The following is a 15,660-nucleotide window of genomic DNA, read 5'->3' as shown; positions in this document are numbered from 1 at the left end:
GAGTTTTCAATTGAAGGAATTTTCAAATCTTCAAATTTCTAAATTTCCAGGTTTCTAAATTTTCAAGTTTTTAAATTTTCAAGTTTCTAAATTTGCAAATTTTTTAATTTCCAAGTTTCTAAATTTCCAAATTTCTAAATTTACATTGTCAGATTCTAAATTTCTACATTTTCAAACTTTCAAATTCCTAATTTTTCAAATCGTTAAATTTTCAAATACATGAAGTTCTAAGTATCTGAATTTTCGAATGGCTTATTCTCAGAATTTTTCAGATTTTTCTAAATTTTCAGACTTTTATATTTCTAAGCCTTAAAACTTTCGGATATCCAAATTCTTAAATTTCTAAATTTTCAAATATTTTAAATTTCCAGCTCACTACTTCCAAAATTAGAACATTCACGCAAACCTACGACACTTTTGTAAGTTTAACGCTCACCATTTCCAAAACCTGAATTTTCACAACTTAAAAATGGCTGAATTTTAAAATTGGTTAATTTTATATTCTGAAATGACTACATTTCCAAGTTTCCACACTTCACTGCACTTACTGTGCGCGCCATTACTGAGTCCTCCGAAGGGCACTTGATCTGCCTATTAATACAAAATGTTAAATACCACCGCAATCAAAGAAGAATACGCAGCACTATAATATAAACTAATATAAACTTAAAACAAACTCTCAAGACTATTTTTCTACAAACCACCATAAACGCCATTAATTGCAATTCGGTCTCCGTATTAACGCAATCCAAGCAATCAAACATCAATTACATAGTTACATCAGTAAATAAAAAAACCTCTAATAAGTACATAGTAAAAATGATCAATATGTATATGTCATTGGAAATGATGTACCTATATGTATTAAAAGTGGTCAACATGTATCATTTAAATCTTAAAAATTATTCAACGGTTATTTTCCTTCCATCCATTACAACACTTTTCCACTTTCTTTATACTCTTTATTACACTATCAGTAAATAAAAAAACCTCTAATAACTACATAGTAAAAACGATCAATATATGTATTAGAAATGATGTATATTAAAAGTGGTCAACATGTATCATTTAAATCTTAAAAATTATTCAACGGTTATTTTCCTTCCATCCATTACAACACTTTTCCACTTTCTTTCTACCTTTTATTAACTATCAGTAAAAAAGAACCTCTAATAAATACGTAGTAAAAATGATCAATACATTAAAAATGATGTACATTAAAAGTGGTCAACATTAAATCTATCTTCAAAATTATTCAACATTTTTTTTCTCCATCCATTACAACACTTTTCCACTTCTCCATACTGTTTATTGCACTATAAAAAATAATTACAAAACGCGTTATCCCAAGAAAACAAACGAAAAACGGGAGAAAGAAAATATCGAAACGCACGCGACGGAAGGAGCAACGAAAATCCAAGCAGTTTGTAAAGAAATGGAACATGTTCCGGATAAACCGCAAATCAACCACCATTGCTCTCACGGCGCATCCCCATAGGCTAGAAATTCGGTGGTCCCCTTCTACCCCCGGATCCCAAGTGGGACAGTCACCCTGCAAGAAGAGGAAGCCTTCTGTTCGGGAGAAAAACCAGTCCATTCCTTTCTATCTGTAAACGTTCGTCTTTGCCCGAGGGTTGAAAGAGGGGGCAGATAGATTCCAAGGGGGAGGGGGTAGAACTATAGAGAACGATTGGCCGCAATGCGTCCGTATGCACAAAAATAATGTAACACGCTGCCATTGAAATCTATTGACGCGACACCCCGTGCAAATGCGTCGCACACGTGTGATGCGCCCATTCTGTTTACGAATCTCGGACCAGGGGTGGTTGCGTACATGTGTTCGTGACTTCTGTGGGAACGCAAAATGGCGATGTCAAAATAACCGCAGGCAATTTCGGGGACCGTTCGGACAAGTTGCATTTCTTTACAAATCGATGTGTCGAATATAAGATTTGTCGTGTATGGTTTTTTATTTGTAACGGATAGTTACTCGCATTAATATTTGGACATTTTTGTATACGAGAAGGGTGTTTTAGAAATGGTACAACTGAGAAACAATTCAACATGGAAAAATAAGTAAAAAATATGGAAATTTATTTTCATGACTTCATTTTCGTGAATATTGAATTTGAACATTTGAGTATTTGTAAAATAGCTTGTTTGTGGTGTAGAAATAGAAGAAATCAATAAAGTGGTTCTTAATTCTATAGTAAACAGATATTATAGATTGTTAGAATTTTTAATTACTATATACGAAAAACCGCTTTGTCGTACTAATAAATTCTGTATATGTAAAAACGTCTGTAATGTCCGCGGTTCAAATTAATATAACAACTGCAAATCACAAAATCTTGACAATTGTTGTTTCGACCGACTCATACATATTTTATAGTAGAGACATGCAGTTGTTCCTTATTCCTTTTTAACGTAAATCAACAAATACAAATTATTAATACCGCTAAAATAGGTTTATTATTTAATTCGAAAATGTAAAAATTTTAAGACTAAAAAATCTAAAAATTAAAGTCTAAGATATTCAAAAACCCAAAAATTGTAAATTAAGAAATTGCACATGTGAAAATTAAAAAAATTTTAAATTGGTAATTTGAAAATTAGAAAATTTAATAAATTGATAACCTGAAAATTTAACAATAAAAAATTGACAACCTGAAAATTTAAAAACTAAAAATCGACAATCTAAAAATTTCAAAATTCCAAACGTTGGTCGTCTACAAATGTATAAATACAAAAATTTTGTAATTAAAAAGCATTAAATTATGAATAAGAGTCTTTGTTCAAAGGATGCCTATTGTAGCCGAGTGTACACTGTCAGTTGCATGACACCCTGTATATATAAATTAGCGAATTATGGCATCGAATCAAGGGCTCCGAAAGACATCACGGCAACCCTAGTCACCGACTCTGCGAATAACGCTGACGACATCGACAATAATGTAATAGCGCAAAGTAATTCAGCGAGTTACCGACTACTTACTAAAATGCCAGGAACACTTACGATCTTTACGTGTTTTGCAAGCCCTGCATTCTCCGTTATCAAATTCGAATAGAAACTGCAGATATTTCAAGGATCACGATTTATAATTTACGAGAAAATCTATACATTTACATAAAAATGTACAACTGTACTAGAAAGAAAAAATATTAGATTTCGCCAAAAAGTGATTTCATTTTTATCAGGAAAGAATATTTATTTGATTCTTGTATCAACACCTTTTTCTTTAACAAATGCATAGCCATGAAGGTTATATTTTAAGGTGTATTATTAATGGAGTTTTGAAGTGTAATGGAATTTTTGTGTGTCATATGGTTCAAAATGAAAGATAAATAAATTGATCTTGACAATATTATATTACATAATTTTCATAAAGGTAAGAACGTTGTTTAAACTCGAATAAGACAGATAGGGTATACATTGAAGTTACGCTAAATGATGTCAGTTTCGATTTGCGAAATTTTGTATTGAAAATATTGTTGTTAATGATCCATGTCCTTGAACAGCAAGCATAGTTATATACGATCAGTGACGATTAAATGAAGATCTTGATCAATAATAATTCTTCTTAGACATTGAAAAAACAATTAATATGTTGTATAACAAGATTTTAGTTGCATATGTTAGATTTATAATAGAATATCGTTTTAAAATACGACATAACTTTTTGATCAACCCCATACTTTAAATTGATTCACAAACAGCAGATGACGCGATAGTCGCAAACATGACGAATGCTGAGACTAACATAAGTCAACACTAAAATTATTTTTCTATGCTGCATGGTAAGCTTCCTTGTACATTTAATGAAATTTAATGCATAACTGTAAAGTTATTAATTTGTGGTGTTATACATAACACATTATTGTTATTTATTATGTATAATGTTAACAAGACATTAATTGAACAGTATTGATAGTAAAAAAGATTAAATCATATTTAGTGTGGGTAATTATTTGCGTCAAGTTTGTATACTAGATTATTATTGTACTGCATATTTTAGCTCTTCTTTTTTATATTATTACGATAATCTAGTAATATAATAACGTTGTATGATCACATTAATTCTTGATGATCTAAGTTAGGCTTTAAATAATTCAATATTTAAGAGGCGAGGGTTAATATTTGATAAAAAGCACCATCGTATTCGAACAAGGAAAAAATAAATATATTTTGGTTTATTTCATTCGATGTAAAGAAAAATAATTTTTCCTAATCTTTATAAAATTGTAAGGTAAACAAATAAATTATTATAATATAATACAACGTAAACTGAAAACGATTAACTCTCGAAAGAAAGAACATTTTTGCTTATTGTTGTTAAAATTAAAATTTGCATTAAAATGATCGATGAAGAAATATAAAATGTTCGATAAAGAAATTTTTAAAAATGTAATATAATCACTAATGAATAAGATCGAAAATAAAGACCCACAATTGATATGTTACAATGCTATAACTATTTATAATGATATTATAAATAATAAACTACCTATTTTAAAAAATACACATTATGCTTTTGACGATTTTAGTAAAAATTATCCACAAGAAATGCTTACTGAACTGTTTCTTATTGATCAATTATACAAACGGTATATAAACGGTATCTTTGCTATATAAAATAATATTCCATCATAAAAAGTAAAAGTAAATTAGTAAAAGAGAATACATGTATCCCCTACAAACTTTTTTATTTTTATTTTTCAGTAAATTTTATAGTATTACAAGATTTTCAAGCTTGTTCACAATACGGAGCCCCTAAGCACAAGTATTTGCCATAACCTCATATTCATTCCAACCTCCAAAAGTAAAGCGTGCGTCGCGGGTCATCACCCAAATAATTACGTATTTCATTTCTATTAAATTATTTACTAAAAAACGACAGCATCTATAACGAAATTGTCATATTTCCCAAAAGTTAGGTTAGAGACCGACGTTGAACCATAACGAGGGGCGCCGAACGTAGACTCCGAAATTGGGGGCACAGAAATACATCTGCAATAACCGAAAGGACTCCGTAATACAAACAAAACCTGTTTCTATCTTGTTACATTTCAAAGATTTTCTCTTACTAAAAAAAAATTTCTTTGCAAAAAGAAATTATTGAACAGATATGTATTTTAAGAATGTCTAGTAATTAAGGAATTAAGGAATTAAGAACTCATGCAGTACTTTTTGATTAATATACGCAAACTGGTTTAAAGTGGGACACATACCGAAGTTGATTAAAAAATATAATATAAATGAAAAAATGAAACTATTTCTCCACGAAGATAGAGATGAACATCTATACACGGAGAAGTAACATACGCACAGACCACTTGGAGCAATTGACCACGCAAGTGTTTACCGTCCCCTTCGACTACGTGATGCTATGCAACATTCGTTTAGTCTTGTTTCGTATATTGCTGTCAACCGTTATCGGTTCAGTGATAATGCGCAATGACAGGACGCTAATTTCTAACAAGTATTTCTGTAATTGCCAACAAGATTCGCGATATGCAGTCATGCGTGTTCTGATATATCCAATAACTGAAGGATAACATGAACGATCGGTTATTTATTTATTTATATCGACTTCAAAAACACCGATGCATCTGTACGCTGTTAATTAACCAATGGAATTTATCTCAATACCGTTATACGTATTTATCAATGCATGTAATTAATCTATCTGGACGGAGCAGTAATCTTAGGTGTGGAGTTGAACATTTTTTAACTAAAAAAGTTTTCAATTCTTAAATTATCGATTTCTCAAATTCTCAAATTCTCAACTTCACGAATTCTCAAATTTTCAAGTTTTCAAATTTCCAAATCCAAAATTCCCAAATTCTCATATTTCCAAGTTCCCAAATTTTCAAATTCTCATATTTCCAGATTCCCATATTTCCATATTCCAAAATTTCCAAATTTCCAAATTCCCAAATTTCCAAATTCTCATATTTCCAAATTCCTATATTCCCAAATTCCCAAATTCTCATATTTCCAAATTCCCAAATTCCCAAATTCCCAAATTCCCAATTTTTCAAATTTTCTAAATTTTTGAGTTCCCAAGCTTCTAAGTTTCTAATTATTCAAATACCTATATTTCCAATTTTCCATAATCCCAAATTCTTTAAATTTTCGAATCCTTAAATTTTCAAGCCATGAAACCCCTAAATTTGCAAGTTTCCAAATTCTCAAAATTCTGAAATTTCAAACTATCAAAATTTCCGAAGATCTAAATCCACAAATCCCCACATTCTCAAATTCAAAAATTTTCAAATTTTCAGCCAACTCCGATATTAATATCTCTAAAAAATAATAAATTTTATCTTTATAAAACAAGGAAAAAGCTCGAATTTTTAATATCTGTTAAAATTAGTTTTGTTTGATTTTTTAATATTTGAATTTTTTTGGTTCACCAATAATCTGCATCACATATTTAATATAATCCGTCAAATAGAATAAAATTTAACAAAATTTTAAATAACATTAATATTACCTATGTTAACTTTGTATTTTTGTTTTATCAAAATGAAAATTAATATTTAAAATTGATGCAATAGCAGTTTAAATAGTTTTACTTGACATAGAGAGTTATATTGCAAGCATTTTAAAATCCAATAACCCCTAAATAGTGATGGGGTGATCCGTTGTGCCTTTTAAACGTGTAAAACCATCAATGTTTCGTTCAGCATTGATCACTCTTGAAATTAGGATATAGTAAGCTTTGTTTTACACATTGTTTACTAACAATTTTACACAGCAGCTGATGTCACCGGCATTGTTACAACTTTTTATATTAATTCATATTTCAAATCTGCAAGTTCTAAAATTTTGGGATTATTGAACTTTTAAATTTTCCCTTTTTCTAGCTTTGTGTTCCCATATTCTTAGATTGTCAGATTCCTATATTTCTATATTCATAGAATTCCAAATCTCAAATTTGCTAAATCCTGGGATCCACAAATTCCTATATCCCCAAATTCTTGTATGTATTTAAAAATCCAAGGATGCACAAATTCTTGTCAAGTTCTTACTCTATCAAATTACTATTTTCCCATATTCGTAAATTTCCAAATCCCAAATTCCCCAAATCATAAAATTCACAAATTCTGGTATCTTCAAATTCTTAGACCGCCAAATTTCTATATTCCAAAATCCCGAGTTCAAATCCTAGAATCCACAAATTCTCATGTCGTCAAATCTATAAAGTCTGAAATTCGAAATTCCCCAAATTCACGATCTACAAATTCTCACTTCCCCTAATTCTTACACCTTCACATTCCTATATTCCTCCAAATCTCAAATTCCTCAAATCCAAGGATCCACAAATTCCTGTGTCCTCAAATTCTTAAAGCTGTATTCTCACATTCGCACATACACAAGTCACAAATTCCACAAATCCCAATACCCTCAAATTCCTACATCCCCAAAATTGCAAACCTCTCCAAAACTGTTGGAATCGTGTAAACTCACTAAAAATCTACGAAATATAAACCTGTCCACTATTCACATAATATGTGAACACATATGACACATATCACATATGACATATGTCACATCCATACATATAGGTAACATGGCAGTCATATGTAAAATAATATAACCTATAGTTTTATAGAAAATAATATATTGTCTAAACTAATTAAATCGTCTGAACTCACTAAAAATTAGCGAAATATAGACCTGTCCACTATTCACATAAAATATGAGCACATATGACACATATCACATATGACATATGACACATCCATACATGTAACATCACAGTCATATGTGAAATAATATAACCTATAGTATTATAGAAAATAATATATTGTCTAAACTAATTAAATCGTCTAAACTCACTAAAAATTAGCGAAATATAGACCTGTCCACTATTCACATAAAATATGAGCACATATGACACATATCACATATGACATATGACACATCCATACATGTAACATCACAGACATATGTGAAATAATATAACCTATAGTTTTATAGAAAATAATATATTACAATAATATACAGGATTTTGTAGTTCTTCTAGGGAAAATTGCCCCTACAGCAAAATGCAAAATTGCGTTAATAATAATTTGAACAACTGTAAAGTTATAACCAGCTTCAACGAACGATATCAATGATCAAATACTTTCGAGAGGTATTTTATGACCGTAACGAATAAAAAGAATACACGGGTATTTCATGAAGGGAAAGGTGCATCGGTAATTTTGAACGATCGGAACGCAACGTCAAAGAGGACGTTTAAAGATAGAAGAATGCGAAACACGTCTGTCAGTGGAGAGGCCGCGCGGCTCACAATCTCATCTACAGATCTTAATCGGTTCGCTCTCTCTTTCTCTTTCGCATTTGCTACTCGGCCCTTCAAACGCTTCAACTCCCCGTTCAACGTACACGAGCGTATGCTATTATCTTATTTACGCCTCATTGTCTCAATGTATCATACCAATATCGACCGGTCGCTCGTACCGAGCAACAACACGTTCCTGAATCGTGTCCACGTGAAAGTAACCCGCCTAGAGTTTCGAAACTATACTACTCACAATTGTTATTCGACTGCAGTAATTCAAAATACTATAACAATAAAACTACCAAGGCTCTATTGCAAATGGAGTTAGAATTGAGTGAAACTTTGATTTAACTTGAAAGATATTTTATTAATAGATTGAATGAGAAGGAAGACTTTCTACATGAAAAAAGGAAGTGAAATCAAACGCTCGCTGGAAAAGTCCGACATTTTAATATGCAATGTACTTCTTGTTTTTACTATTACTCTATTTAAATAAATATTCAATGTCTCAATTTAATTTTTACGTCAAGAGTTAATATGTCAATTTCAAATAAATCAGCACGGTCCGACCGCTGTATAATTGTTTCATTTCAAATTCGTTTCAACAAAATTTAGTGTTTGAAGTCTATGTTGATTTGGAGATAAAGAATGAATATGTATGGGTATTAAATTACGCTTTATCGTCTGTTTATTTATTTTTCAACTTCATTTTAAATTTTGAAGCAAGTGTTCATCATGTACCGGTAGATAGATTGATAAAACCCCATCGTGACAACTCACTAACATATGTATACAAATGTGTAAGTCAAACCGTACAAAATACGACCTTCTGCAGCGAATCAAAGTTTGTTAAAACGTAACAGAAACCCCAGAAAAATTGCCAAAAGTATCGAAAGAAGGCTGACTGTGGATTTTTAATTTTATTAGCAATTTTTAATTTGACCACAAATAGCTTTAAAAGAATAAGTCTATAAACAGAAATTCTGAAAAGTGTTTTAAAACCTTTCACAAATTTTTTGAGTAATAAAAGAAACAGTGAAAAGATATACTGTAAAATAAAGAAATAAAATTTCTTCAAGTAAAAAAAATTTGTACCAATATTTATTAGAAATATAAATTAAAAAATGCAATAATTCTTTCTAAGTATCTACCTAATTTAAAATCTGTAGAAGAAGTTCCATAAAAAGGTCCTAACATAACAGACTAGCAGTAAAGAAGAAAAATAAAGTTCCAAACCTTTTCAACACCCGTATCAATTTTACAGTATATTATGACATTTAAACTGCAGTATCTTCAGCTTCGTATTGAATAAAATGAATTAATAAAATCTCAGGAGAGAGAGTCATGGACAAGATTCTTTTTGTAGGAGAAAAAAGAACGAAAACACGAAACAGGAAAGGAGATCTAGAAACGCGAGATCAACGAGAAGGATGAAAGGACCGGCTGCATTTAACGGACGGACGGACTCGAAGCTGGATGGTTGGTAAAACCAAAGGACGAGGATACTCGTGAAGGCCGTTGGAGTATGGTTTATGGTTATATTGAAGCAGTAAAGCAATTTCCTATTTCGATGCTGCGTCCTCGCTCGGTTCTCTGCTATTATCCGTTGACTTTGCCGAGCAAAACTTTTATTCCGTGCTGTGTTTTGACAGCCGGCGGGTTCTGCCTGTTACTTTTACGATTTGTGTGGATGAGATTTTGGCCCGCGTTCCACCATGTTTACTATTTCATGCAAGTGTTTCAACGATATCGTAGTAAATATGTAGCGTCTAGACCCTAATTTATGTGGAATGAAGAGTTAGGACTAAATCAACGTAATTAGATGGATGCGAAGATGCTACTTTTCCGATGTATATTTATCGCAATTTTACTACAGAAAATTTTTAAGGTCGGAAACGTGACAATAGTATTAGTTATAATATTACCATGTTAACTATTTCGTGCAAGTGTTTCAACGATATCGTAGTAAATATGTAGCGTCTAGACCCTAATTTATGTGGAATGAAGAGTTAGGACTAAATCAACGTAATTAGATGAATGTGAAGATGCTACTTTTTCGATCTATATTAATTGCAATGTAGGTTAGTTATTACAGAAAATTTTTAAGATTGCAAACGTGATAGTGATATTAATAAATTAGTAATCTAGAATTGGTCTGTCAATTAAAATTTTTGAACTTGGGAAAATAGGTAACTTCACGTTTCGACACGAATGTTGTGAACTGTTCACTTTTTAATTGGGCCATCTGTAGTTTTCGAAGCAAAATATTTGCGTTATTAATGTGCGCCGAAATATACGGTGATATAAAATATGGAAGAGGAAGACGAAAACTGTTGAATTATTACATAGGCAATCAGCAAATATTACTGATACAGTTAAATGCGAAATAAGAAATTAAAAATAAGAACTGAAACACGAAGATGAAAAATGTAACATGAAAATGATAATTAATAATAAGAAATGAAACATGAAAATGAAAGATAAAAATGAGAAATGAAGAACGAATATTTAAAGATGAAAATGCAAATGAAATTTAAAAATAAGAAACGAAGAATGAAAATTTAAAGATGAAAATAAGAACGTTAACGAAAACGAGAAATGGAAAATAAAACACGAAGATATTAAGTGAAAATAAAAATAAAAATCAAAATAGAAATGAAAGTAAAGAATGAAGAATGAAAAATAAAAGTGCAAATAAAATTGGAAAACGAAAATCTAAAACTTATAAATAAAAGTGGAAATGAAAATAAAAACGAGAAATATGAAATGGAAAATGAAAATGCAAATGAAAATGGAAAATGAAGAATAAAAATAAAAAATAATGTAAAGTGAAGAATGAAAACTTAGAAATGAAGAATGAAAAATACGAAATGAATAATTAAAACTGAAGAATGAACAATGAAAAATAACAAATGAATAACGAAAAATGGAAAATGAAGTATGAATACCGAAAAATTTAAAATGAAGAATGAGTACCGAAAAATTAAAGGAATGAAGAATGAAAATTGAAAATGATACGAATTTACAGAAAAATTAAAATAAGAGAGAACGAAGTAAGGTTCAAGGATAATTGACGAAAGCGACTACACAGTATTACTAGAAAAGTTTTGAACATTTATTTGAACGATCATACACGCGTTGGCCGCGTGCACTCACGATTCTCGTCATGTATACATATACGATATCTATGCATTTACGAATAACAATCTTTGACTATATACACAAATTAACAAAATCGAGGAATCTCGAAGACCGCGATATCATCAATTATCACGTGATCCTCGATACTAATCGTTGAAAATTCTTTGTCAAGTTCGAGGCATCGCGATCTACGACCGAAGACCAGAGATCATCTAAACAAAACTTATTTACACTAATACATATTTTAACCTACATTTTAAAGATCACACTTGGTAGCAAGGGTACAAAAAACCCCATGAATTCGTAGTTCATTAAAACTTTTATTTCATTTTGGTATCGGTTCACATCGATCGTTCAAAATATCGAACTCTCACATTTCTCGAGTCCCTTAAACGCTACTATTTACAAATTGGGAGATAAAAAAATAAAACAAAAACGTACATACAACATATCACCGCGTACGCATAAACTGGGGCGAGAGGAGAGCTCCGACATGTCGGAGGATGCGAGTGAGCTTCTCCGAGAGAGCCGGTCCAGATCAATCGTAAAGCGTATCAGTCACACGAGCACGAGTCCGAGCAAAATTATCAGAACCTACAGCAACGAGATTGTTCAGCTTTGTCTTCCGGTTAGCACTGTGATAGGTTTCAACAACAACTGCGGCGGACTATGGAGAAGAGATCTCGGCTGTTGAACGCTGCTGGAGTTACAGATGGTGACCGGGGGCGAATGAGGCGACATCGGTTCAGGACTGCTTCCCGGGGATGCGGTGGCTGACGTCGGTTGGCCTAACACCGGCGGTTGATTAACATGATACCTGGCCGGTTGTTGATTATGGCCGAACATCGCGGCGGTGGTCTGATGCTGCTGATGCGCCGCCAAAGATCTCAGAGTGGAGTAAAAATCGTACGGGTTGCCGGAAATCGGGATGCCAGAGGTGGCGATGCCATTCGGGTATCCAGTGGCCGTGGGTGGCTGGAGCAACCTCTCCATGGAAAAAGGCCCGTGAGCAGGTGGTGCCGCGGTTGCTGGCAGCGGCTGAGGTTTGCAGGGCAAATTGCTGGTGGAGCTGGTCGCAGCACCGGGCAGTAAACTGGCCGGGTAACCGGCGGGAGTCGAATAAGCGCTGCTAGCTGGTGGATAACCGGCAGCACGATGCAGATACGGAAGCGTGTACAAAGATGCCGGCCATCCGGGTGGTCCATACGCAGATGGGTATAATCCACCGAGCACGACGCTCCTCTTGAACGCCGCGAGTCGGGATCTGGAAGCTGCGGTAGTCCTTCGGCGAAGTTTGCCCGTAGTGCCGCCGATGAACACGTCCTCGGAGCTCGGGTCCAGCATCCAGTAGTTCCCTTTGCCAGGGTCGTCGTAGTGACGGGGTACCTTGACGAAACACTTGTTCAACGAGAGGTTGTGCCTGATAGAGTTCTGCCAGCCTTGCTTGTTGTTCTCGTAATAGGGAAAATGACGCATGATGTACTCGTAGATGCCATTCAGGGTGAGCCTCTTTTCCGGGCTCTGTCGAATGGCCATCATGATCAATGCGTTGTAACTATATGGCGGCTTCTCGCACTTCTTCTTCTCGTCGCTTTGTCGATCCTTGGTGTCCTTCGGCTCGGACGACGACACCGAATTCGTCGCGTTCCTCGAGCAGTCGAGTGGCGGTGTTTCGTTTCCGCCGTCTCCAGTTACATCGAGATCGCTCGAATCCTCGCTGTCCTCGACGTGGCTGATCTCCGGGGACGTGGATCGACTAACCGATGGTGCTGGAGTCCCGGCACAAGCTTCCGGCAGGATACTGCGGATGCTGAAGTTGCTCTTAAGCGCAGCCCGCGGTGGTGGCGATGCTGTCACCGTGTGCTGCTCCCCGGAACCTTCCATATTCACCATACTTTCAACGCGTCGTTTCCAAAAACTCGTCGCACACTTTTAATTTTCGCGAACGACGGAAAACTATCGATTACTCGATGAACACATATAAAAGTTCACAAATTGTCCAGGAGAAACACACCACCAAAATTTGTTACAAATAGTTATCTCCTTCGAAGGAAGTTTATAGTCCTTTCGGTCGTTCGCTTCGAAGTCGGCTCGTCAACTGTGCTAGATGTTACCTCAACAGAGCGATACCGCGCATTTGCCGTCATCCCCGCCACGCGCCGTATATATAGTGTCCCTTTGGCCCCGCCTACCTGGCTCCCGACGGCAACAGCAAAGGGAGATCGGACCAATCAACGCGCGGGCTGCTCGCTTTCCACCGGCAACAACCTCTACCCCCACCACGGTGTTTTGCGGCCAATGTTTGACAGCAAATAATGCAAACAGCGCGGAATTACGTCGGGGGCAGGGATTTCGATGGTGGCCGATCGGGTTTGCGCCGGATGGTGGGGAGCGCAGCCGCAACAAGACACGGAGCCGCGAACCCGCGTATACAAACAAATCCAAACGCCGATAGCTGCGTTTCTACGCCCTCTTACGGTACTCGGACGGCCAAAACTCCGCGGGGAAACGCGTTGCTCGTCCACGCATGAATACACCGTGCAGAAAGGGGGTGAATGCCCTTTGTTGTTGCTGCTGCTGCTGCTGCTGCTTTGACGACCGCCGTTCGATCGAATCGTAGAACCTTCGAAATCGATACCTTTCTGCGATTCTTTCGACAACGAATCACTTTTACGCGTTGCACCCTTAACTCCTTTACTGCCAACTGAATTGTTCGAATATGCTACAATATTATGTAACGAAAGGGGTTTTTTATTAAATTGAAATTCTTACGTTTGCGGAACCTGTTGTATGGCTGAAATAGAATTGACGATTTTATCTTCCGCTTTGCATTTCTTTTGTAATATACTTTATGTTTGATGCGCATTTGCTTAGTACTTCAGATTTTATGGACATTATGTGATTTATACTTGATGCTAAATACGCACTATTTATACTTTATGCTTTATTTGATTTATATTTTACATTTTATACACAACGTTTGCTTTACATCTTATGCTTCATATTTTATATCTTATATTTAGCATTTATACTTTATACTCAATATTCGCATAATACTTTGTACTTTATACACAACACAAATCTTTATGTGTATTTCATATTTTATGCTTCATGTATAGAATTTACTTTATATTTTATTCATATGCAATTCGTCAAATTTAAATATAATAAATTGTGATACGTACGTTTATACGTTTGCAGAAAATATTTCTGAACGATATTGACTTTTTCATTTCATGAAAATAAACATGTTTTTTATATGAAACGTTTTGGATGAAATTTTGTGTATGAATAAATTCTGTTTCAACCTACATAATATTTCTCTGTGATTCCAAATGAAAGATATGAAATATAAAAATTGATGTTGTTCGAAAAACTTTTGTCCACTTGTGTATGTTCTCATTCTACATACATGTTCCGTATTAAAATTTATATTGTTTTTAAGTACGTATAAACGTATTATATGTATGTACTTTACAAAGGAATGCTACAGTGCGTTACAGAAAAATCTCAACCGCCTTTGTTTTAATTAATCACAATTTTCAGCTGAAAATTATGGTCAATATTCTTTTAATACTAGTTTATCGTGTGTTAACAGTAAATTATATAAAAACATTATGTGTTAGCACAAATTATGAACTGATTTAAATAAAAACTAATTTTCAGGTGTTTCATAAATATACTAACTGTTTGAGGAAAACTGTTTCGTTATATTTTATGTACAAAAAATTTATTAATTTATCGTGTTTCCATCGCCATGAATTATATCGAAAATTTGATTTGGCATACTACGAATCAAATTTTTTATTATAATTTCCCCCGTATTGTTCCACATGTCAGTTATTGCAAGTTTTAATCCTACATTTGAATACGTAGGATTATTTGAAATCGTTCGTACTAATATTCACCATAAATTTTCAACGCGATTAACGTCAGCGGAGGTTCAGGTCAATCTAATAACAGTTATTCTTGGTAAACCGTCTTAATGTATACGCAAACTTATGAATTGATGCATTATCCTACGGGAAAATTAAATTTTCATTGTGGCATTTTGTCCAATAGGGCTTTACACAATTTTCTAATATATCGGTACTGTTATTACTGTTCATTTAGTGGAAAACAAATGCTGCAGAACTGTTCTCACGAACCGAGAAATACAGTTAAACCGTTATCGAATCCCCATCGAAATTGCATTTCGAAAAATATTTTACACTTTTTCTTATAT

General features: G+C 33.9%; 1 protein-coding gene across 1 annotated transcript; it reads right to left on the bottom strand.

Moving 5' to 3' along the window:
• Nucleotides 1–11,387: 11,387 nt before the first annotated feature.
• Nucleotides 11,388–13,586, bottom strand: LOC100878233 (uncharacterized). The gene has a single exon (XM_003705994.3). The coding sequence runs from the start codon at nucleotides 13,326–13,328 to the stop codon at nucleotides 12,048–12,050; it is 1,281 nt and encodes a 426-aa protein (XP_003706042.1). The 5' UTR covers nucleotides 13,329–13,586; the 3' UTR covers nucleotides 11,388–12,047.
• Between the last annotated feature and the right edge of the window lie 2,074 nt (nucleotides 13,587–15,660).

The sequence above is a fragment of the Megachile rotundata genome, chromosome 5 (genome assembly GCF_050947335.1).
Source record: "Megachile rotundata isolate GNS110a chromosome 5, iyMegRotu1, whole genome shotgun sequence".
Lineage (NCBI taxonomy): Eukaryota > Metazoa > Arthropoda > Insecta > Hymenoptera > Megachilidae > Megachile > Megachile rotundata.
Note: the sequence above shows the minus strand (reverse complement) of the source record. Positions and strands in the feature narration are given on the sequence as shown.

Bases quoted from the DNA above. Each gene is read 5' to 3' on its own strand.
- LOC100878233 (XM_003705994.3), bottom strand. From the start codon at position 13,328: ATGGTGAATATGGAAGGTTCCGGGGAGCAGCACACGGTGACAGCATCG.